Below are 23,080 nucleotides of genomic sequence, written 5' to 3' on the forward strand. Positions count from 1 at the left end.
TATGAATTACTATAGTATTTGGATAAAATGTTTATTGTTTCATTCGGTCAGCAAATATTGACTGAGCACCTATGATGATAAGTGCTTTAGAAGACACGAGGAGAGAATCAAGTCATGGGCCAGGGCCCTCACGTCTGTAGCGAGACTGAGGGCTAAGCGTCCAGTAGGATAGAGGGATGGGCATGTGGAGAAAGGAGCCTCTTGCCCTGCTTGGAGGAACACTGAAGACTGTCTGTCCCCAGGGAGACATGGGGTTTATAAGGGCTTACCCTGCAACGTGCAGGGAATGCTGAGAAGTGAGGTGTAACGTACAGGGGCCAGAGTGGGGATAGAGGTTAAAGTGAAGATATATTTAGGGATGAGTTTATAAAGGGGGAACAGAAAATTCCACCTATTCATTCACTCATGACTTTATTTATTCATCAAATATTTGGTGAGTACTGTGTCCGGTATGTTGTAAGGTCTGTTACACCAGAGAACAAAATAGATAAAAGATCCCTGCCCCAGCGAGCTTACATTCTAGGGAGGGAAAGACAGAATATAAGCAAAAAACGTATCATGTTTGGAAGTGGTAAGTGCTATGGAGAAAAGAAAAAGAAGAGCAAGTTCAAGGTGGGGGCTAAGAGGGTTCTGGGGACAGCAGGCAGACTCTCCCTGAGAAGGTAACATCGGAGCAGTCTTGAGGTATATACAATTGACCCTTGAACAACGCAGGGGTTCGGGGTGCCAACCCGCTGCACAGTCAAAAACCTGTATGTAACTTTTGATTTCCCCAAAACTTCACTACTAATAGCATACTATTGCCCGGAAGCCTTACCAACAACAAACATAGTCAATTAACACATACTTTGTATGTTATATGTATTATATACTGTATTCTTACAATAAAGCAAGTGAGAGAAAAGAAAAATGTTAAGGAGATCATAAGGAAGAGGGGCACCTGGGTGGCTCAGTCGGTCAAGTGTCTGCCTTGGGCTCAGGTCGTGATCCCGGGGTCCTGGGATCAAGCCCTACATCGGGCTCCCTGCTCAGCGGGGAGCCTGCTTCTCCCTCTGCCCCTCCCCCACCCCACCCCCGCTCACGCGTGTGCTCTCTCTCTCAAATAAAATCTTAAAAAAAAAAAAAGAAAGAAAATCATAAGGAAGAGAAAATACATTTCCTATACTGGAAGAAAACGCATGTATAAGTGAACCTGTGCAGTTCGAACCCGTGTTGTTCAAGGGCCGGCTGTATAAATGTCAGGCCCGGCGAAGAGGCTGACTTTGCTTTCGGGCAGAGGGAACAGCAGAAGCAGGAGCGTGTGGGTAAGGGGGGCGGTGGGGCCGGAGAACAACGGGGCCAGATTGTACAGTGGCCTCAAGGCCACTAGGAAGGGCTCTGCCTTCACTCCACTGCCCGTTTCTAACAGAGGAGTTACGTGACCTGATTCACAGTTTAAAAAGATCACTCTGCTGCTTTAGAACAGGCTGCAGGGAGGCAAAGTTAGTCTCAGAGATGTAGGGGCTTAAAGCACAGTACGAAGGGCTCAGATCTGGGAACTGGATGTGAAGTGCGAGAGAAGAGGAAACAAAGGAGAAGCCAAGGTTTTTGGTCTGAGCAATCAGCAAAGACTGGCTGGGGAGGGGAGAGAGGGAGCTCGGGTTTGGATACGCTGAGTCTGAAGTATCTGTTAGACAATCCAGTGGAGATATCAAGGAGCATGTTGGAGGTACTTGTCTGGGCTCCAGGAGAGAGATTTGGGCTGGAGATAGAAATGTGAGAGTCGTTAGCATGTAGATGGCTGCAAAGTCAGGAGACTGACCGAGATCACCAGGAGGAGTCATTCCTTTTATGTAGAAGGCACTATATTAATCCGGTGTTCTTGGGGATTAAGAGTACCAAAATCTGGTCTGGACTTCCAGGGGCTCATGGTCGAGTTGGGAGTCACACATGGTTTGCTACACTAGAACACAGAGGTGAAATAAGGGTATGGGCGGGCGGGGGGAAACGTATTAAACCAAGAGGTGAACAGCATAAGGGTCGGCTTCTTTTATTCCCAAACTCTGACTGTTGGAATCCCTCGGGCTGGATCCCATCTTTTATCTATCTCTATTTTCTCCCTAGGTGAGTTCATTTGGTTTCATGAAACAATATACCTGCCGCTGGCTCCAAATGTACATTCCTCTTTTCTGGGCTTCAATTTCACAGCTGCACCTGGCTGTCTAGTAGGCACCTCACACGACCAGAACGCTGATAAAGAACTTGCCATTCCCAACCCTTCCCCTTTATCCCCTCCACCAGCGTCCCCACCTCAGCTGCCACCTCAGTGGCTACTCAAAGGAAAACCAAAACTAGTCATCTTGGCCCACATCCTTCACATCCCCATCCATCAGCGACCTGCCTCCAGATGAATTATGTATCTCACATTGGTCTGCTTCTCTGCATTCCATTTTTGACTTCCTGGTCTCAGCTCCCATCGTTTCTCACCGGAACTACCCTACTAGGTTTCCTAACTGGCATCCCTGTTTCTACTCTAAACCCTCACAACAGGGTGATTAAAAAGCAAAGCATAAATCAATTTATGTTACCTCCTTAAAACCCTCCCATGGCTTCCTACACCCACAGGATAAAGGCCTCCCTCCTCACTAATCTCCTCTTTTCTGATTATCACAAAGGCAAAGCATTTCCTGACTCAGAGCCTCCATCCTCATCATTTTCTCTGCTTGGAACACTCTCTCTTGGCTCTCTGGTATATCATTCAAATCTCAGATTAAATGCCACCTCTTCAAAGAAGGCTTCCGTAATCTGTCCCTACATCCTCCTGAACATCACCTGTTTATTTCCTTTGTAGGCCTCACCACCATCTGCCATTACCTTCCTTGTCTTCTCTGTTGTTGTCTCTTTCCCCCACTAGCCCAAGGGGAGAGACCTTTCCCTGATGAAAAGGCCCTGCCTGTCTTGTTTCATGTCTAGGAGAGTGACTGGCACACAGTAGGCCCTTGACCAGTAGCTGTTGAAGACGTAACTAAGCAACAGTACCTAGGTTTGAAAGTTCACAGCACGTTTAATACACTCACGAGGCAGCAGCATTGAGGCTCGTGGGTGCATAAAATCAGAAATGAGGTTACAGCAATGTCCACAATAGCCAAACTGTGGAAAGAGCCAAGATGTCCATCGACAGAGGAATGGATAAAGAAGAGGTGGTATATATATACAATGGAATATTATGCAGCCATCAAAAGGAATGAGATCTTGCCATTTGCAACGACGTGGATGGAACTGGAGGGTATTATGCTCAGCGAAATAAGTCAATCAGAGAAAGACATGTATCATATGACCTCACTGATATGAGGAATTCTTAATCTCAGGAAAAAAAGGGGGGGTTGCGGGGGGGGGGGTGGGGGGGGGGGGGATGGGGTGGCTGGGTGACAGACACTGGGGAGGGTATGTGCTATGGTGAGTGCTGTGAATTGTGCAAGACTGTTGAATCTCAGATCTGTACCTCTGAAACAAATAATGCAATATATGTTAAGAAAAAAAAAAAAAGAAGAAGATAGCAGGAGGGGAAGAATGAAGGGGGGGAATCGGAGGGGGAGACGAACCATGAGAGATGATGGACTCTGAAAAACAAACTGAGGGTTCTAGAGGGGAGGGGGGTGGGAGGATGGGTTGGCCTGGTGATGGGTATTAAAGAGGGCACGTTCTGCATGGAGCACTGGGTGTTATACGCAAACAATGAATCATGGAACACTACATCAAAAACTGATGATGTAATGAATGGCGATTAACATAACAATAAAAAAATTTTTTAAAAAAGAAATGAGGTTACAAAGGCAAGTCTGGAAAAACAAATGACAACACCAATCAATGCCTTGGCCTGATTTACTTATTTTCAGTTACCATTAATTCATTCATTCATTTGACAAGCATTGTTTGAGTGCCTATTGTATATGGGGCTCTCTGCATTAGTCCATTGGGACACAATGATGAACCAGGTCCTGAGCATGGAGACTGGCTGCTATGAGAACCCATGGAAAGATCAAGAACTCAGTCTTTGTATTGTATATGGGGGTCTCTGCATTAGTCCAATGGGGCACAACGGTGAACCAGGTCCCGAGCATGGAGACTGGCTGTTATGAGAACCCATGGAAAGATCAAGAACTCAGTCTTTCTGCTTGGGTGGGGGATGAATAAGAAAGGCTTTTTAGAATTGGTGCTCTCTAAATTGAGAGGAATAGGATAATTCCTGGAATTAGCCAGGAATCGGACTTGGAGGGAGGGGAAGGAGGAGCTGCAGGGAGTGGACATCAGATGGAGAGCCGTAGTCCAAAAGCTGAGAGCAGGGGACACAGTGGTCGGGTGGAGTGGGGGGGGGGGGCTCAGGAGAGGTGTTAACGGTCTGGTGGAAAGGTGGGGGAGGTTACCATACAGTTTTTAGAGAAACTTTGCCCCAAGAATTCTTCTCTTTCACTCACACATTTCCATCTCTCTCTGCCTTCTCCCAAACTCAGTCCCCAAACACACACACTTTGAGATCTGAATACTGGCCAGTACTTACTTCTCCCCATTCGACATTTTTGGGTGGCAAAGGGTAGTGTGAAGTTATGTCATAAGCTATTTCTTCCATGAACCATTTGAAACTTTTGCAGTTGTGATCTTCTCGAAATTTTTTCAGCTCAGATATATCTCCATATGGTAATGCCTTTGATTCAGGACGACTAGCATAGAAGTAGTCTTTGTATTCATCCCACCAAACCTCTACAACTCTAACATAGTTCTGTGAAAAAGAAGATATTGTTAGAAAAAGAAAAATATCTGCAATGCCGTAAATAGCCCACCTTAGACACATGAAATATGACCAACATATAACAAACTCATTTTGATAGGACCTGATATTTAATTAAACAAATGCAAGTGAACTAATGACCCAAATATGTCAATTGCTAAGCATAAAATGTCATGCATGTTCAACTAAGAAGTGACGGACACAGAATCTGACATCACCGAGCTGTAAAGATCATATATTCTAAGATCATATGTTCTATCCACCGTCTAGAGGAAGAAGGTGAAGTTCAGAAAGGGTTTAGGAGAGGCTGGCTGGACATGGATGCTCCTTTACCCAGAATAATCTCTTTCTATTAGAACCACACTACGAGCATGTGTAGGGAAAAGGCTCGTTTCAGAACCCATCACAAAAAACAATAGCTCTGTTTGCAAGTGGCTTTTTGGGTCATGTTACGACTATAATAGAACCATTTTGCTATCACCCAGAATTAACCAGATATTTTCCCCAGTTGATGCATTTTAAGAAAATGCAATTAAGGAACAATAAAATAAGCTGATATTGTGATAACTGACAAAGACCTATCTTCTAAGGTTTAATGGAATGAACGCACGCAGACATGAATATTATGACAGATTGAGTACATAATCTAGTCCCTTGTTCTTCTACATTGTTCATCAGCAAATTTTCTCTACAAAAGGCCAGAGAGTAAGGATCTTTGGCACAGTGGGCCACATGGTCTCTGTAGCAACTACTCAACTCTGCTGTTTTCATGAGAAGGTAGCTTACACAACATGCAGACAGATGGGTGTGCTGGTGCCCGCTATCACCTTATTTACTAAAACGGGCTGGATTTGGTCTAAAGGCCATCATTGCTGAGCCCTGTTTTACATCAGGAGTAGAAAACACCTCGTGCAGCAGAAACTAATGATGTACTCCATGTTGGCTAATTGAATTTAAATTAAAAAAAGAAAACACCTTGCGTTCAGGTTACGATTCTCCCAGGCTATGACTACCAAAGGGTGAACACAGGCATGCTGTTGCAAAAGCCCCTGGGTTCCAAAAAAGTTGTATGTGGTAGGATCGCACAAGAACACATAATATTATTGCTAAATAGTCTTAACTTTTGCAAAGTCATCCAAAATTGGACACAGCCCATGTCTTCTAGATACTAATGAACGTGATGAATTCAGTGCAGACACATACGGTTACAGCAACACGAAGAAGGAGCATTTCATTGTTTGGGAAGGAGAAGGCCAGAGGGGCAGCATGGAGGGGCCCAGGACAGCTCAGTCTTGAAGGAGTGGTTCATTATGTGGGAATGGTATTCAGGGTAAAGAGAAACCCAAAAGAAGTGTGACATATCATGGTGCATTTGGAGTCCTGCAAGTAGTTTCCCACAGCATAGCTTGTCGTGTTTTGTGAATATGAAAAAGCATTTAGTGTCTGGTATATACTAAGCACTCAAAAAGTGTTAGCTATTATCATTATTCTTTTTTAAGGACTTTGAATTTTATCCTTTAGCTGAGAGCCATCAAAAGGCTTTAAGCAGGTACAGACATCCGATTTAATTTTCAGGGGAATAACACTGGTGGTGAGTGGAAGATGGACTGAAAGGGGTTGCAGCTGATGACAGAGAGCCAAGTAGGAGGCTATTTAATATCCATGGGAGAGATTCGAGCACCTGTGCGAAGCACAGAAAGGAATGGATTTCAGAGATATGTATGAGGTAGAATCTTCAGGGCTCGGTAAGGTGGGAGGGAAGGGAGGAAGACTACCCTAACATCCCCCCCTAAGTTTCATTCATGGGCAAACAGAGAATGCAGGAAAAGGAATTGCTTTTGGGAAAAAGTTAAAAGTTCAGCTTTGACTACACTGAGTTTGAAATGCCCGAGGGTCATCTAAGAAGATCATTCTAGGGGACAACTGCCTATCAAAGTCGGAAGCTCCAAGAAGACAGACGAGCTGGATAAATAGACGTAAGCCATTGGAACGCTGTGGTTGGAGTGGATGATGGAGGGAAAAAAAAGTGCCTGGCCCACTCTAGGCACTCACGAATATTACATTTATTGGGTCATTTTTACGATATGTACAGTTAATTTTTAGAGTGGATAAAGATTTCCCTCTCATCTCTTTTCCTTTCCCTTGTAGCACAGGCCTTCATGAATCAATGTGACTTTCCATTAATTCTTTGTGTTTATGGGTCCAACTCCAAGGGCAGGTTCTTTTCCTGCAATGCCAGTCTGGCCTGGTATTAATTTGGTGCTCTTTGTTTTATCGCGGATATTTTAATCTCATCTCCTCTTGTAGCTGGGGCTCCATTTGGCCATTTCTATGATAATTTGGCTAGTTAGAAAGCTGTGTTCATTCCTAAGACCTTTCCATCTCTGCTTCTATTATCTATTTCCCTTTAAGGAACTGTTCCAAGTTGCATCTGCAGCCAATAATAAACTTCCTTCTGCTTTTGACTTGGTTTAAGGGCTCCAGAAAATGAATGGAATCAGACTCCTATGCTCTTAGAATTTATGAAAGCAGCCCAACTAAAGAAACTTCAAAGTTGCTCAGTCAAGAATAGAGCACTTAATCTTCCTAGCAGTGGGACATTTGGCCTCTGTGTGAAGCTTTTTTGCTTTGTCCCTGGTTTGAGGGACAAAAGATACTAATCTTTTGCAAGCATTGTTCAAAAATTTGATTTTGTTTACTGCACAAGCTCCTAATGATTAATTTTTTTAGACCAAACAAAAATAATATTTTACTCATGTGAAAATAGTAGAAGCTGATATTTTCCTTTCAACTACTTTCCTACAGAGTGGCAGGTTTTTTTTTTTTAGTTTCTCTGAGATGTCTTCTTATGGAGAACATTCAATATAGAAATCTTAATCAGAATGGGATACAATGAATAATCTTAAAAAATAATAAGATCCCTGATAAACATAGATGCAAAAATCCTCAACAAAATATCAGCAAGCTGAATTCAACAATACACTGAAAGGATTATACACCATGATCAAGTGGGATTTATTCCAGGGATGCAAGGATGGTTCAATGTCCACAAATCAGTCAACATGATACACCACATTAATAAAAAGGATAAAAATCATATAATTTTCTCAATGGATGCAGAAAAAGCATTTGATAAAATTCAACATGCATTTATGATAAAAATTCTCAACAAAGTGAGTATAGAGGAAACATACTTCAACACAACGGAAGCCACATATGACAAGCTCACAAGCTAACATCATACTCAATGATGAAAAGCCAAAAGATTTCCATCTAAGATCTGGGACAAGGATGCCCACTCTTGCCACTTTTATTCAACTTAGTGTTGGAAGTCCTAGCCATGGCAATCAGACAAAAAAAAGAAATAAAAAGCATCCAAACTGGGAAAGAAGAAGTTAAACTGTCACTATTTGCAGATGACATGACACTTTACATAGAAAACCCTAAAGACTCTACCAAAAAGCTGTTAGAACTAATAAATGAATTCAGTAAAGTTGCAGGATACAAAATTAATATACATAAGTCTGCTGCATTTCTATACACTAATAGTGAACTATCAGAAAAAGAAATTAAGAAAATAATCCATTTATAATTGCATCAAAAAAAATCTAGAAATAAATTTAACTAAGGAGGTGAAAGACCCATACTCCAAAAACTGTAAGATGCTGATGAAAGATATTAAAGATGACCCACAAAAAAATGGAAAGATACACCACACTATGGATCGGAAGCATCAATATTATTAAAATGTCCATACTACCCAAAGCAATTTACAGATTCAGTGCAATCTCTGTCAAAATACCAGTAGTATTTTTCATAGAATGGGAACAAATAATCCTACAATTTGTGTGGAACCATAAAAGACCCTGAATAGCCAAAGCAATCTTGAGAAAGAAGAACAAACCTGGAGGTGTCATGCTCCCTGATTTCAAATTATACTACAAAGTTATAGTAATCAAAACAGTATGGTACTGGCACAAAAACAGATTCATACCTCAATGGAACAGAAATAAACCCATACTTATATGGTCAATTAATCTTTGACAAATGAGGCGAAGGGGAAAAGACAGTTTCTTTAATAAATGTTAGGAAAACTGTACAACTACTTGCAAAAGAATGAAACTGGATGGCTTTCTTATACCATATACAAAATAAACTCAAAATGGACTAAAGACTTAAATATAAGACCTGAAACCATAAAACTCCTAGGAAAACATTGGAAGCAAGCTCTTGAACAACATTTTTTTGGATCTATCTCCTCAGGCAAGTGCAACAAAAGAAAAATAAACAAATGGGACTACATCAAACTAAAAAGCTTTTGTATGGTGAAGGAAACCATCAAAAAAATGAAAAGGCATCCTATTGAATGGGAGGATATTTGCAAATGATCCAACCAAACAGGGGTTAATATCCAAAATATATAAAGAACTCACATGAGTCAATATCAAAAAGCAAACAATCCAATTAAAAAATGGGCAGATGACCTGAACAGACATTTCTCCCAAAAAGACAGACAGGTGGCCAACAGACACATGAAAAGCTACTTAACCTCACTCATCATCAGGGAAACCCAAATCAAAACCACAATGAGATATCACCTCACACCTGTCAGAATGGCTACCGTCAAAAAGACCAGAAATAACAAGTGTTGGTGAAGATATGAAGAAAAGGTAACCCTTGCGTGCTGTTTTTGAAAATGCAAATTGGTGTAGCCACTATGGAAAACAGTATGGAGATTCCTCAAAAAATTAAAAACAGAACTACCATACAACCTAGCAATTCTACTTCTGAGTATTAATCCCAAGAGTACAAAAACACTAATTCAAAGAGATATACGTGCCCCTATGTTCATTGCAGCATTATTTATAATACAGTTTATAATTACAATAGCCAAGATATGGAAGCAACCTAAGTGTCCATGGATAATAGTGATAGATAAGAAGATGTGGGGTATACACATACATACACACTCACACACACACACACACACACACACATACACACAATGGAATATTACTCAGCCATAAAAAAGAATGAAATCTTGCCATTTGTTAGAACACGGATGGACCCAAATGGACAACAGAGCTGGTATTATAGTAAGTGAAATAAGTAAGGCAGACAAAGACAAATACCATATGATTTCACTTCTATGTGGAATCTAAAAGACCAAACAAACAAACAAACAAAGCAGAAACAGATTCATAGACGCAGAGGACAAACAGACGGTTGCCGGAGGGGAGAGGGGAGAGCAGATGGGTGACACAGGGGGAGGGGAGCAATGCACAGCATAGGGAACAGAGTTAATAATATTGTAACAACTTTCATGGTGACAGATGGTAGCCAGATTTATTGTGGTGATCACTTCACAACGTATATACGTGTTGAATACCTGCGTACACCTGTATCGTATGTCAACTCTACTTCAAATAAAAACAAAACAAAACAAAAACGGTAAGGGGTTTCATGAATAAGTCCAGCTTAAGTTAAAAGGGAGAACGAGCGCTGACTGCTTAAAAGCTTTATCTCATTCAGTGAGCGGCCACTGAAGTGACTACCACGGTGTGTGGTATATCAGCAGGGCACGTGTGGTCCAGAGCTCCCTAGGCTTCCCTCCTTGTATCCAAAGACTCACCTTCAGAGTTGGAGAAGACCCGACATAAATGGGCGGAGGATTCCCTTGCCAGCCCTCGAGACGGTAGATGTGACCAACACGAGAGCAGGGGACAAACAGTAATTTGCCACCACACTGCCATATCTATCAAGGAAAAACACACGTGGAAGTTGTTTCAAATATCAAAGTAAATTATACTTGAAAATTTCTCTTATAAATGTAAATATAAAACCTAAATTAGATAACAGTGTCCATGGGGAATTCATAAATGAAACGAATCCTAAAATAATGTGTTTTTCAAACTCATATAACAAACAAGGCCATAAGAATGCAGTAATGTTCTGCGACTCAGGGCCCCTTGTGTACCTGTAGCATTAAACACCTTTTGCCCAGTGTAACCTTGCAAAGTCACTCAGATTCTTCATTCCTGATATCATTCACCATTTCCACGGCTAATGGATTTCCCACCTGGCTGATTATTTTAATAACCTCCAAACTGGCTTCTTCACCTCCAGCTTCTCTCAACTCAATGCTATCCCTATGTATAGTAAGATTATTTTAGCTGAAGGGCAACTTTGGGTCATGTTATTCCCTTGCTTAGTATCTTCAGTAGGTTACCCCTGCTTATTAAATTCAGTAGAAATCTCTTGGCTCGGCATTAGAGGCCCTCCTCAATACAATCCTAACGTACCTGTCCACTTCCTCTTCTTGGACGTCTTTCTTACTCAGGCTGTCAGATTCTGCTAAACTGGGCTCCTCACTGTTTCCTGAACGCATTCTTCATGTTCCCACCTTTGTACCTTTCCCCAGTCTATTTGCTCTGAGGTCTCCTTCCCCTTCCTTTATCTCTGTTTATCGATATCATGCCCACCTTTCTAGTTTGCCTCAAATTCGCCCTCCAGTATGATGCTGTTTCTTAATCACATCAACTGAATGCCATCTACCTTCTTATCATATTATGAATTTAATTCTAATCTCTTCTTATGAACTCTAAGTTCCTTGAGAGCAGGGACTGAGTTATTCTTCTTCTGTCTTTGGACATTTAAGACAAGAGGCTATAAGTATCTGTTTAATTCAAACTGTGATATAGTTCTCTTTCTTTCTTGGGGGCAGTGGGAGGGAGGGGTTGGAGCATGGATGGTATTATTGTCCAAGGACTGCCTCAACAACAGGGGCTGCTGATGGAAGGCAGCTCCAATATCAGTCTGAGGATGCACAGTCATGGCTGGGATCTGCTTCTGTCCTGAATCATGTCCTATAGTGATAAAGGGTAACTGTGTCAGTGGATGGTCAAATGTGGCCCCCATACAGGCAGATTCCCTAAAGGGCTTTTGTAACAAAAGGCTCCAATGTATAGAAAGCCTGGAGGGTAAGGCAGGGAGTGGAAAGAGGAGGTATTTTCATTTTTTAAAAAGATTTATTTATTTATTTTAGAGAAAGAGAGAGAGAGAATGTGTATGTGTATATGTGTATGTGTGCGAGCAGGGATGGGGGCAGAGGGAGTAGGGGAGAGAGAGAATCCTCAAGCAGACTCCCCACTGAGCGCAGATCCTGATGCAGGGCTTGATCCCAGGACTCCGAGATCGTGACCTGAGCCGAAACCAAGGGTTGGACACTTGACTGACCGAGCCACCCAGGCGCCCTAGTATTTTCATTTTTGAAGTTTGCAGGCTTCAATGTTGAGATGAGCCATGTAAATATGTAAGAAGTCCGGAGTTTGCATTTTGCCCTATTTTTCCCCAAAGGCATGCATTTTTGTTAGTCATCCTTTATAATTTAGAGAAATGCATTAAACAGTTTTTTCCCCAAAGAAACCAGCCTTATCTGAAAGTCACAAAAGTCGGTAACTACTTAGAGAATTGCATTCGTTTAAATGAAATGTTACCTTGTATGAGATCTCAAAGTTTTCACCACCCCAAATCTGGAGACCTGGATCATACAGACCCAGTTCAAAGAAGAACTCTCGTTCAATGGCAAATAATCCGCCAGCCATGGCAGGGGACCTAAGCGAAGAAACACTGCAATAACTATTAAAGATAAACCCCCAGTACCCCTTCACCAACAGACAACAGCCCTTTTGGAACACAGTTTAAATAATGCACAGAAGAGACAAAACCGATGGCCAAACATTAAGAAATTACAAAGCCTTCACAAAACAATCTGTTTATAATTTAATGAATTTACTCTGATTTCTATCCGAAATCCAATTTACAGTTCATTACAAATTAGAGCATTGCACCATTTTGCCATCAGAGGGCGCCTTAGTTCCTCTGTTGGTTTGAAAATTAAGCCCTGAGAGTTAGTTAAGATAGAATTTTCTCTTTCAGTCCTAAAAATACTGAGCCATACAGCCATGATCTGCTAACTGCTCCTACAAGGATTTATGAGTCATTCTAGGATGAGCGCAACCATAGACCATGGAGTAGTCTGTCATTTTTTAATTCTATAGCTCAGGGGCATGCCAAATAAAGGTGTAAATCATGGTAGAACAGTCACAGTTCATTCAGAGTTTGCAAATGTAGCACAGAAACGACACAGGAGAATGAGACATTAGCTATTTACTGTGTCAGGAGGTAGGAATGCCAGGGGCTTCTTGAATGGAATCTTGAATTGGGTCCTTTTTGGGAATAGACCACTCACATCTCTAGAGGAAATGATAAGGGGAATCATTTTCATCCTGTTCCCCACTCCTCCCCACAATTAATGATTAATGCATCATGATTCCTAAGCAGCCTCCTCCACCTGAGTACCTTCTTCATCATCACACCTAATATTCAACCTGTCACTAATTCCTATCGATTCCACCTTGAAAACGTATCTGGAACCTGTCACTGCTGCTTAGACCGAGCTCCTAGACCAAGCTCCCGTCACTTGCACTGCTATGGCAACACCCTGACCTTGTCTCTTCCTCTGTTCTGCCCCCATGCACATCTAATCCCACGGCAGGCAGAGCAGACTCCACGTGGGCCCCGGGGGCGCGCGCCTCTCCCGGCTCTCCACGCTCAGCGGGCTTCCTCCAGCCGAGGTCTCCGCTGCTCGCTCACGCCTCCAGCACGACAAACGCCCTTCTCGCTCAGGCTGTTCGCTCTCCCGAAATGTTCTTCCTCCCGGTCCACAGGGCTGACTCCTGGCCTTTCAGGCCTCAGTCTGAAGGACACTTGAAAGGTCAGGGAGGCCGTTCGGGCTCCTCGCGGCCGGATTAGCTTCTCCCTCCCCTAAGCTCATGTACCCTGTGGTTTGTCTTCGTACCACTTTTGGCCGTTGCTATTCCAGAGTGATTTGTGTAGCGATCTGTTTAATTTCTGTCTCACCCATTATATTCTAAGTGCCATGAGAGAACCCATCTTTGAAAAATTTATCCCCAGAAAACAATGCGTGGCACATTGTAAGCACTCATTAAATATTTGTTGAGTGGATAAATAATAAATCAAGTAATACTTTCAATATTAAAGGAAATCACATCAAGCGGAAGTCATTCTCTTATGCCTCTTCTTCTTAAGGTATGCTGCCTGATTTGGTAAGCAGAACTACTGCATTCTTGGTTATTTTCATGGCACATTTATTTCACTGTCATTTACAGTTACTCTGTTGTAACCATGCCTTTTTGATCTTTAAATGTATTCCCGCTTATCTCAGTATATATTTAAAAATGCATCTTACATGAAAACCGGTGAGTTATTTAAAGGGAAACCCCCCATGAATTTTTCTAGCCCACTTAAAAAAATTTCCTTTACTAGCCAAGCCCATGGAATTGGCAGAAATATAAATATAATCATTACTCTTTATTTTGTACATCCAGGAGTACTCATTAAATCAAGTAGGTAAGTAGTAAATTCCTGGACTGTTTCAAAAAAGAACTTCAAAGGGAAATTTGGAAAGTGTCAAAGCTTAAAATTCTATAATTTCCTTATGTTTGCCATCTCAGTATTTTGATATCATGACCCACCCAGATCCCACCAGCATTTGCGTGACATTGGAAACACTTTCCCAAAACAGAGTTCTAGCATTATCAGTGGTATAACAAGGAGAGAGAGACCAAAAGCAGAACCATAAGATCAGAAAAAATAAGACACATTTAGAAGCTATACTAACGTAAGACAAAAAAGTTTCATTTGCAGTCACTCTTGAAAGGCAGTAAATGTTTCCATTAAATGACCAATAGAGTAGCATAAACTGTTCTATTTGTCCCTGAAGAAGGGACAAAAGCTGATTTCGGAATAAAGTTTCCTTTTAATCAAATGTTCTTCTGAGAAGGAAGTAGTAAAGGATTCTATGTAATATTTTCCAAAGTCATGTATTTTTAGGTACCAGACTTAACCGGTACAAAATTAGTTATTATGAGTTAGCATACAAAACAAAAAGAAGAAAAAGACAAGAAATCTCTTGCTATTTGCCTTTCATTGTTAACACTACAGCCAAGGGATCAAAGTGGACATAAAACTTGGATTGGAAATACTTTATGCATTTTAAATTTACAGAATGAAATTACGGTCAAAAGAATAAAATTTGATGTCTAGTCTACTAGGACAGGAAGGCAAAGATTTTTTTCACTTGTATTTGAAAGCAATGACATATAACCCCCCCCCCCCAACACCCCCAAAATGGAGTTTGCATTTAGGGAAAAAACAATTACAAAGAAGCAAATGTGCATTCAAACCTCGGAAATAATGCAAGGGAAAAAATCTCTTACAGACTCTACGACAACATCTATAGTTTTAATATCAAGTATTTTTAGCTTGGCAAGAGGTTAATATGTTAGCAGCAACTGGAGAAAAGAAAAACATGTAAGTGATTTAGTGATTACCGATATGGTTCAGTTTTTGTCTTTCTCATTCTCTTCTCTCGAGGGGTCAGAGGCACCCGTTTCCAGAGCATACTCCAATCCCATGCTCCTCGGGCATACCCATCTTCGTCACCACCCCCTTGGGGTACCATTTCATATGTGTTGCCATTTATGACGTCTATAATCGGCACAGTGCAAATGGTTCTGTGTTGTGTTGATGATGCAGCAAAGATGAAATGGAAGGGTATGTATGGACCCACACATTTATACCAGTACATGGGGAAGGGAAAAAAAAAAAGTACTTAGATAGACATTCCACGTAAGAAAATAAAGTAGTAATCTTTACCGATAAGGTTCAGTTTTATGTTTTCTTTTGGCCTTTTCCTTGTGGCTTAGAGGAATACGTTTCCATAGTAAACTCCAGTCCCAGGCCCCTCTGGCAAAACCATCTTCGTCCCCACCTTGCTGCGGTTCAATGGAATAATCATTCCCATCTATGTAATCTATTAGAGGTACAGTACATGTAGTTCTGAAACATTTACAGAAAATGAAAAAGCATTTAAGAACCCAAAACTGACTAGTTTAGCATGCCTACCTATATTATCTCTTTTCATTACTGATTTTTTTCTTTTTTTTTTTTGCATTACGGGACTTTAATACCTAATGGGAAACTGAAGCAAATGAATGTCTTTAAAAGTCAAGGAACCCTTTTTTTGTAAGGGAAGGACACAGGAGACCGTTCCCTTGGCTTACAGACAATGTCAGGGACAAAGAGCCACGTCTTTGAACTTAACAGTGCTTTCTCATTTTTACTTTTGTCCTATAGGCAACTTTCTCTTGGTAATTTTGCATTACTTACAAGACTTTCCTGCTTGTTATTTTCCCTCCTTATTCCTCCATTAAATAAAAATGAGTATGAATGTGAGTGTGGATGTGTCTCTGAGTGTGAATGTGAGTGTGACCGTGTGTGAGCGAGTGCGTGTGTGTGTACGGAAATAATACCCACTACATTCTTAGCAGTTCTCCCAACTCTTTGTTGCTTTCTATTCCTTTGGAAAAAGTTATTATGAAAATCTGTTTCTATTCCTTTACTTGATCTTCTTTTCCTGCTCCTTTTATTGCAATAAACAGCTTTCATTGCAAAAAAAAAAAAAAAATACTGTATTGTATTCCTGCTTTTTTTTAAAAAGAAAAAAAAATCCCTCAAAACCTGCTGAAGAACTTTAGTAGTCTGAGAACTCAAAGCAAAAAAATACCTTGTATTTGGGCTTCATAAAATGCTAGTCCTATATGACCAATTAGGTGTAGGATCAACTCTGCAAAGATAATTTGGCACCCAGCTTGTCTTAATGCCCATCTTATCAGACAGGATTTTAAAAATGCATTTCCTGAAATAGAGATTGCAGCTTTTCTTAACCATGTTAAGGTGCTTTTTAGATGTTTTAGAAGCCAAGGAGAAGAGAAAAACCTACAGGGCATAGAATTCTGATGTGGGGGACGTGGATTTGAGACAGGTACTTTATTCTCCGCAGACTGTGGATTCCCAGGGGACAGTGAGGGCGGGGTGGGGGGGTGGGGGGTGTCACTGTGGGATATATGTGGGATTGCCACAGGACCCTGCAGAAAACCACTTCCTCACTGCGCCTGAAGACTGCTAGTTTTCACCTGGAGAGGGGAAGGTATGTTATCTTTCTTCACTTCTCATGATTCTCAGATTTCTAAACAAATAGTGTAAAGTGTCCCAGAGAGATCTCGGTTTGATAGTTTATTAGCTGTTTGAATCAGGGCAAATCAATTAATTTCTCTAGGCTTCAGTATCCTCTTCAGTACAATGGAGCTAATATCTATCTTGCAGGGCTGCTGTGAGGACTAAATCAGCATGTGAAAAATGTTTATGATAGGCCTTCATACTAAATGGTCTGATGATTAAATCCCCCAAAGTTCGCCCTTTGATGCATATTATTCACCACAGAGACATGTTTTTTTCCCCTCAATTCCGAAATAGTCAGAATTCTGCACTAAAAGAAAGGAAGGCTTCTGGAACTAGGAGACTGATGCTGCCTTCTAGTGTTCAGACATTTCTGTAAACGTAATGGCGACTGACACACTTCCATGGAATAGTTGTCTATTTCTAAACTTTAAAGTTTCTATAGGAACCCAAAGCCTTGACACGCGTCACAGCTGGTCTGAAGTAATAATTCAAAAGGGCATGAAAAACCAAAACCAATTGGTGTAATTTCAGAGTGTGCGCTTTCAAGTCTTTGGAACCGTAACCATAGTGTAGACGGAGCAATTAATGTTACTCTTCGAGAAAGCTTCTGGAGCTAGAAGATGTCTGTTCAATAACCCGACCACAAGACCATTCTTGGGTGAGACCGCCTCGGCTTATCCCAAATGCCTGACTGACTGCGTCTGAATCAGCCCCAAGGATCAGCCTGCCCCCCACCCCTGGAAACGAGTTGAAGGATCACACTTAAAACACAATGCTTGAGGCGCTGAGTGGAACTGGAATCAGGAGAATGAGAATATTATTTGTCCTTCTAGGACAAGGTTTACTTTTCACCCAGGAAAGAAAAGAAAGCAAGGTAATGTTACCTGTCCTTGGAAATGGGGGCTACAAGTGGTGCATACCAGTTAACGGCCACCTCACAGTGGGCATCAAGGTATATCAAGACCTTAAAGAAAAGAGGCAGGGTGAAAGAACACTCCTCATATATGGCACATCATATAGCACACACAATTTAAAATTAGACGCTAATATAAATCAGCATGAGAGTCCATTCTGATATACGAGTTATCTGTTTAATCAAGCCAGCATTTTCAATTAAAAAAAAAAAAAATCTGAAGGGTACTTAAAAACCTCTATGATCGTTTAGTTACCAAATCCAAGATGCTGACATGGTAAATATCCAATGTTTCCTACCTGTCCAAGTTTGGCCTTCTGGGCACCAATACTTCGTGCTTGAATCAAACCTTCTCTTCTCTCATTTCGAAATACCTTCACTAAGCCATTCCACAGCTTAATATAGTCATCTAGTTTTCCTTTTAAGTGTTCTATGAATAAAAAAATTCAGTCATTATAAATTATGTCTATGAACCAGTTAGACTATTATTTTTCTCAAGAAACAGGAATGGGCAACAGGTCCTTTGGGCAGTCAACTTGAAACAAACAGACCGAATGTTTGTGGGGAAGTCAGGTAGTATATATTATTTCAGTTGATTTTTTGAGCTTAATATGCCTACGGAGAACTGGTTAGCCTGAGAGTTATCAAAGATCTCTCCAAACATTAAATACATGACGACTAGGCCAGCTGACAGGAAAACTTTTTTTAAAAAAATCCACATTTTAAATGTCATATCTAAAAGCTTTAAGGCAAACATTTTGTTTGCTTTGGCAGAAGTAACGGCTCCAGATTTCTGAAGATACACAGACTATAAATCACATTGTGTGACCTTATTGGAGTCTCCATAAGGTATAGGTTAACATTGTTCCTGGGCCATCTTCCTCCAGCTATGATCAGTGTTGAAGGCTGCAGTCTTGGTGTTATAAATATAGTTCCCATCAAGTTGGCAAGTAATAATCAAAGGATCCAATTTTGTCCAATTTTGGGTATTAACAAGTATATGTATGTGTGTGTGTGTGTGTGTGTGTGTGTGTAATATGCATATGTAAATATTTAAATGTAATATTTAGATATAATGAATAAATATACATGTATATATTTGCGATCTGGTGGAGGAAACTGTTAATAAAAACAAGACACATTTGCCGAAGTTTCCACCTTGGTTTTCCAGTTGCTAGAGTATAGTTTTTATTTGTGTCACTATGAGCCCTTGAAATCAGCCCATCACAGCCACACCTAGCTCTTGGATCTCTAAAGATGTTTCTTGGAGACACAATTATTTTTAAGTTGTTTAAAATTTTGGACCATGAATACATACAACAACAACAAAGAAGCTATATTTATTTATTTTTGAAGATTTATTTATTTATTTATTTGAGAGCGACTGAGTGAGAGAGAGCACATACGAGGCGGGAGGGAGGGGAGTGGTAGGGGGGAGAGAAGCAGACTCCGCCCTGAGCACAGAGCCCAACATGGGGCTTGATCCCAGGGCCCCAAGATCGTGACCTGAGCCGAAACCAAGAGTCGGAAGCTTAACCGACTGCGCCACCCAGGTGCCCCAGAAGCTATATTTCGCGATGTGCTGGTGGTTAAGTGGTCAAATCAGGCTGTACACTTAATACTTGACTCATTTTTAGGGAGCTTATAATTAGAAATATACCTACACATGGGTATTCAGAATTGAGAAGAAAAAAATTTTTCCTTTTTCTATTTTGGCATCCAGTTTTAATGAGTATTATAAATAAAATTCTCCTGCTGAATTATATTTTTTTCCCAGAGAAATCTAGGTACTTTTCCCTTCAATTTAAGTAATTTTTTTTTTAAATCTTACCTTACTTTTTTCAGCTTAGTAACAATCCTGAATTTCTTTAAGATTTTATTTATTTATTAGAGAGAGAGACAGAGAGAGAGAGTGGAGGGAGGGGCAGAGGGAGAGGAAGAGAGAGAATCTCAAGCTGACTCCTTGCTGACAGGGAGCCTGACACAGAGCTTGATCTCACGACTCTGAGATCACCACCCCAGCCGAAATCACGAGTCAGACGCTCAATCGACTGAGCCACCCAGGTGCCCCAATCCTAAATTACTTTTTAAAAAGCCTTTCTGAATTCCAGTTCAGGGCTCTTTTGGCTATGCAATCTATATAAATCTAAAATGAATTGCTATGGCCAGAAATGAGTTCTTCAAATTTAGATTCCTAGTTCAGGTGGCCCAAAAGATCAGTTGGTCAATCAAATGACTTCTGGCTTCTTTGGGATCCTGCACTGTGGTAGACTCTAAGAATGTTCAAAAGATTCACCTCTCCTTGGGGAATAATTATTCTCTCCAACCTGCTGAGGGCAGACCAGACCATGTACCTCGCCACAGTCAGTGAGATGGGGACAAAATGTTGTGAGGCACTTGTGAGCAGAAGTGTTAAAATCCCACTGGCGCTTCACCATTAGTTCTTCCTCTGCACGAGGCAGGCGACGTCTGAGATCAGGCTGCCCTGCCGTGGAGAAGTGGGGCAGAGCCGGGGCTGACCCACAGAAAACACGATATAAGCCTTTGTGGTTATAAGCCACTGAGAGTGTGGAGTCCCATTTTACCTTGGCCCCACTTAGCCTCAAGCTGGCTGAGGTACACGCATGGAGGAGTGTGCTCTATTTAAAGGCCCCCCACCTTGTGTAGAGAGGACACTGTATTTTCCAGAAACCCAAGTGTTATGTGCAGCCAGCTTCCTTTGCAAGGTATTATATTAGTAAAGTATTTTGTCATTAAAGGAAAAATTATAACTCACACTTTTACTTTCTGTATACATCAGGGAAAGAACGAACCAAGTTTTCACTCACGGGACAGGACTGACAAATTTTAAGGTTGTTTTAAAATTGGGAAGGCTAAAGACCTTCTGTACTTCCGCTCAAGAGTAACCCCAACAAATGCTTCTCTGTACTCTCAAAGCTAAGCAGGCCCTGCACTTGATTGCTATTAAAATGTGTTATAAGAGGCTGAATATTAGAGGTCTGTAACAACAGAAACACTGATCACAAAAAAATTAAGGTAAAATGGATAGAAAACTGAAGTCTAAAATTTTGTGCTCCTTTTCTGAAGCCAAGCAGTTATTTTAGGGTGGGAAACACATTTTAGCGTATTTTCACTTTTTTTTTAAGGATATGCTAAGCTTCTCCTTGTATTAATAACATAGGGCTTCTTAAAAGCAGCGTAATCACATACGTGAGACTTCTTAGTTATTTTTGTAGATGTAGGTTTTTCTAAATCTAAAATATTGTCGGTACCAACAGCACCACTTTAAAACGTATTTTCAAATATTTATCTTGAGGCAGGAATAGAATTCTTAATGAAAACACTCCTGTCGTAGAAAATTGCAACCAAGATGAGATGTCTAAGTGAAAGGGCATTTGATAGGACTAAAAAGTTTAAAGTTTACATTCTTTAGTGTAATTAAAAGTGACTAGTTGAAAAAAGTGATTAGTTGTACAGAGATGAGGGGGAGAGGATATCGGCCATATTTCTATTTCTTCTCCGTGTGAACGTATGTATACAAGATCAAGATTCTCGTCATGTCCTTGCCAAAACAGCAGAGGTTTATCTAGACTGCAAGAGCTACAAATTAAGTTTTGGAGAAAGCTTCTGTAAAACTGTTCTGAATGGTATTTTCATGCTACCCATGTTCTGTCTGCACCTCTAACATATTCAGTGGTATCACTACTTGTACACAAAAATTCTCTGCAAAACTTATTTGCCAAAAAGCAAATATCCTGCTGTTAGTGAGTAGCCTGAGCTCTTCGGTCAGTTTTCAAAGAATTCAACTCAGTTTTATGACAAGCAAAGAGGAGTAAGTAAATATCCAGTCTGGGTTTCAGCAGGACAATTACATTTTTTACTTAGCATGCTGATTTGGGGTCTGAACTACAGCATTATCTATCTTCTAATACTTGTGCCATTCTCAGAAATAGATTCAGCTTACAATAATGGATCTACTTAAAGGGAAAAATGTTAATTTAAAAAACCCACTTATCTGGAAAACCACTGCTCAATCTCTCTCTTGCCAAATTGAACCAAGGCTAACCAATACCTCCCTAAATGTTGTAATAGCTGACTCCTTAAAAAGAATAAAAAATAACACGCAATTTCCTTTTATTCAACATACTAAATCAAATATAGAACAAAATAAGCTTCAGTAAATACTTTCTATTATAAATAACAATGGTCATGGTTTCTGGTGAAATTCAATATTTGCATCATTGTTCAAGTGCAAAATACAGGCTATTAAACAGGTATATGGATCTCACTTTGACAATCATAGATGGAGCATCAGGTGGCGTTATAATATACACACAATTGCACCTTTTCAGTCTTTCAATAAATTATCTCCATGACCAAATTTTTATAAAATCCAAGACCCAGAGAATTGGTATAGTGTAAGATGGTAGGTAGTTAAATACACAGATTTATGAGCCTGTAGATTTGGATCTGTCTGTTAACTACTATCTCTGTGGCGTTTGGCAAGTTACTTAACATGTCTGAGCCTCATGTGTAAAATAAAGATAATAACAACATCCATCTCAAGGATTACTGTCAGGATTAAACAAAATAATTCATATACAATGCTTGGCACAGTGCCAACTTGCTGATCATAGATGCTATCAATAGATGCTAATTATTAATCTTTAAAGCTAATTATTTTAAAATTACATTCTGTAATTGTTCATAATTAACTTATTTCATAGACAAAATGTCATTTTTCCATAGTCATTACCTTTATTACTGAAATCATCAATTAACACAATTTCTGCTAAATATTTCCTTGGAGTCCTTTTAATTACACTGTGGACTGTTCTCATGAGGGTTGACCATCCTTCGTTATGGAAGACAATGACAACACTGGAAGTGAGCAGGTTTTCATCATAATGCCAATACTTGCATCTGCAAAAGGAAAATTTCACCGTATTTATTTAGAGGTAATCTATAATGCGGGGTTTCAAACTTACTATGATTATGCTTTCTGATTGGATTAAATATTATTGACTTAACCAATGTATTCACACTTACTATGATTATGTTTTCTGATTGGATTAAATATTATTGACTTAACCAATGTAAGTGAATGAAACACAACCTTTTATGTCTTAACAGAAACACAAAATAGAAGAGAGAAGCTGCTATGAGATGCAGTGACTCATCGACAGAACTCCTTTCTAACCAACTGGCACTTGCTGTGTGGATAAAGAGAATTAATTTCTCAATATATGCTTCCCAGCTGGGGATGCTTAAGATATTATTTACAGCTATCAGGGCTG

At 40.4% G+C, this 23,080-nt stretch overlaps 1 protein-coding gene across 3 annotated transcripts in view; it reads right to left on the reverse strand.

Moving 5' to 3' along the window:
• The window catches only part of GALNT7 (polypeptide N-acetylgalactosaminyltransferase 7), a 139,618-nt gene that overhangs the window by 5,818 nt on the left and 110,720 nt on the right, over positions 1-23,080 (reverse strand). For 2 of the 3 annotated variants that reach the window (XM_032388994.1, XM_032388995.1), the window contains exons 3-9: positions 22,540-22,706; positions 18,083-18,213; positions 17,755-17,834; positions 15,506-15,688; positions 12,262-12,379; positions 10,398-10,520; positions 4,538-4,756 (exon numbers count right to left, since the gene is read on the reverse strand). In XM_032388994.1, the coding sequence (XP_032244885.1) occupies positions 4,538-4,756; positions 10,398-10,520; positions 12,262-12,379; positions 15,506-15,688; positions 17,755-17,834; positions 18,083-18,213; positions 22,540-22,706 (1,021 nt within the window). Of the gene's footprint in view, positions 1-4,537; positions 4,757-10,397; positions 10,521-12,261; positions 12,380-15,180; positions 15,364-15,505; positions 15,689-17,754; positions 17,835-18,082; positions 18,214-22,539; positions 22,707-23,080 lie in introns of all 3 variants that reach the window. The other variant, XM_032388993.1, reaches the window with a different exon arrangement.

The sequence above is a fragment of the Phoca vitulina genome, unplaced genomic scaffold (assembly GCF_004348235.1).
Source record: "Phoca vitulina isolate PV1807 unplaced genomic scaffold, GSC_HSeal_1.0 scaffold53, whole genome shotgun sequence".
Classification (NCBI taxonomy): Eukaryota; Metazoa; Chordata; class Mammalia; order Carnivora; family Phocidae; genus Phoca; species Phoca vitulina.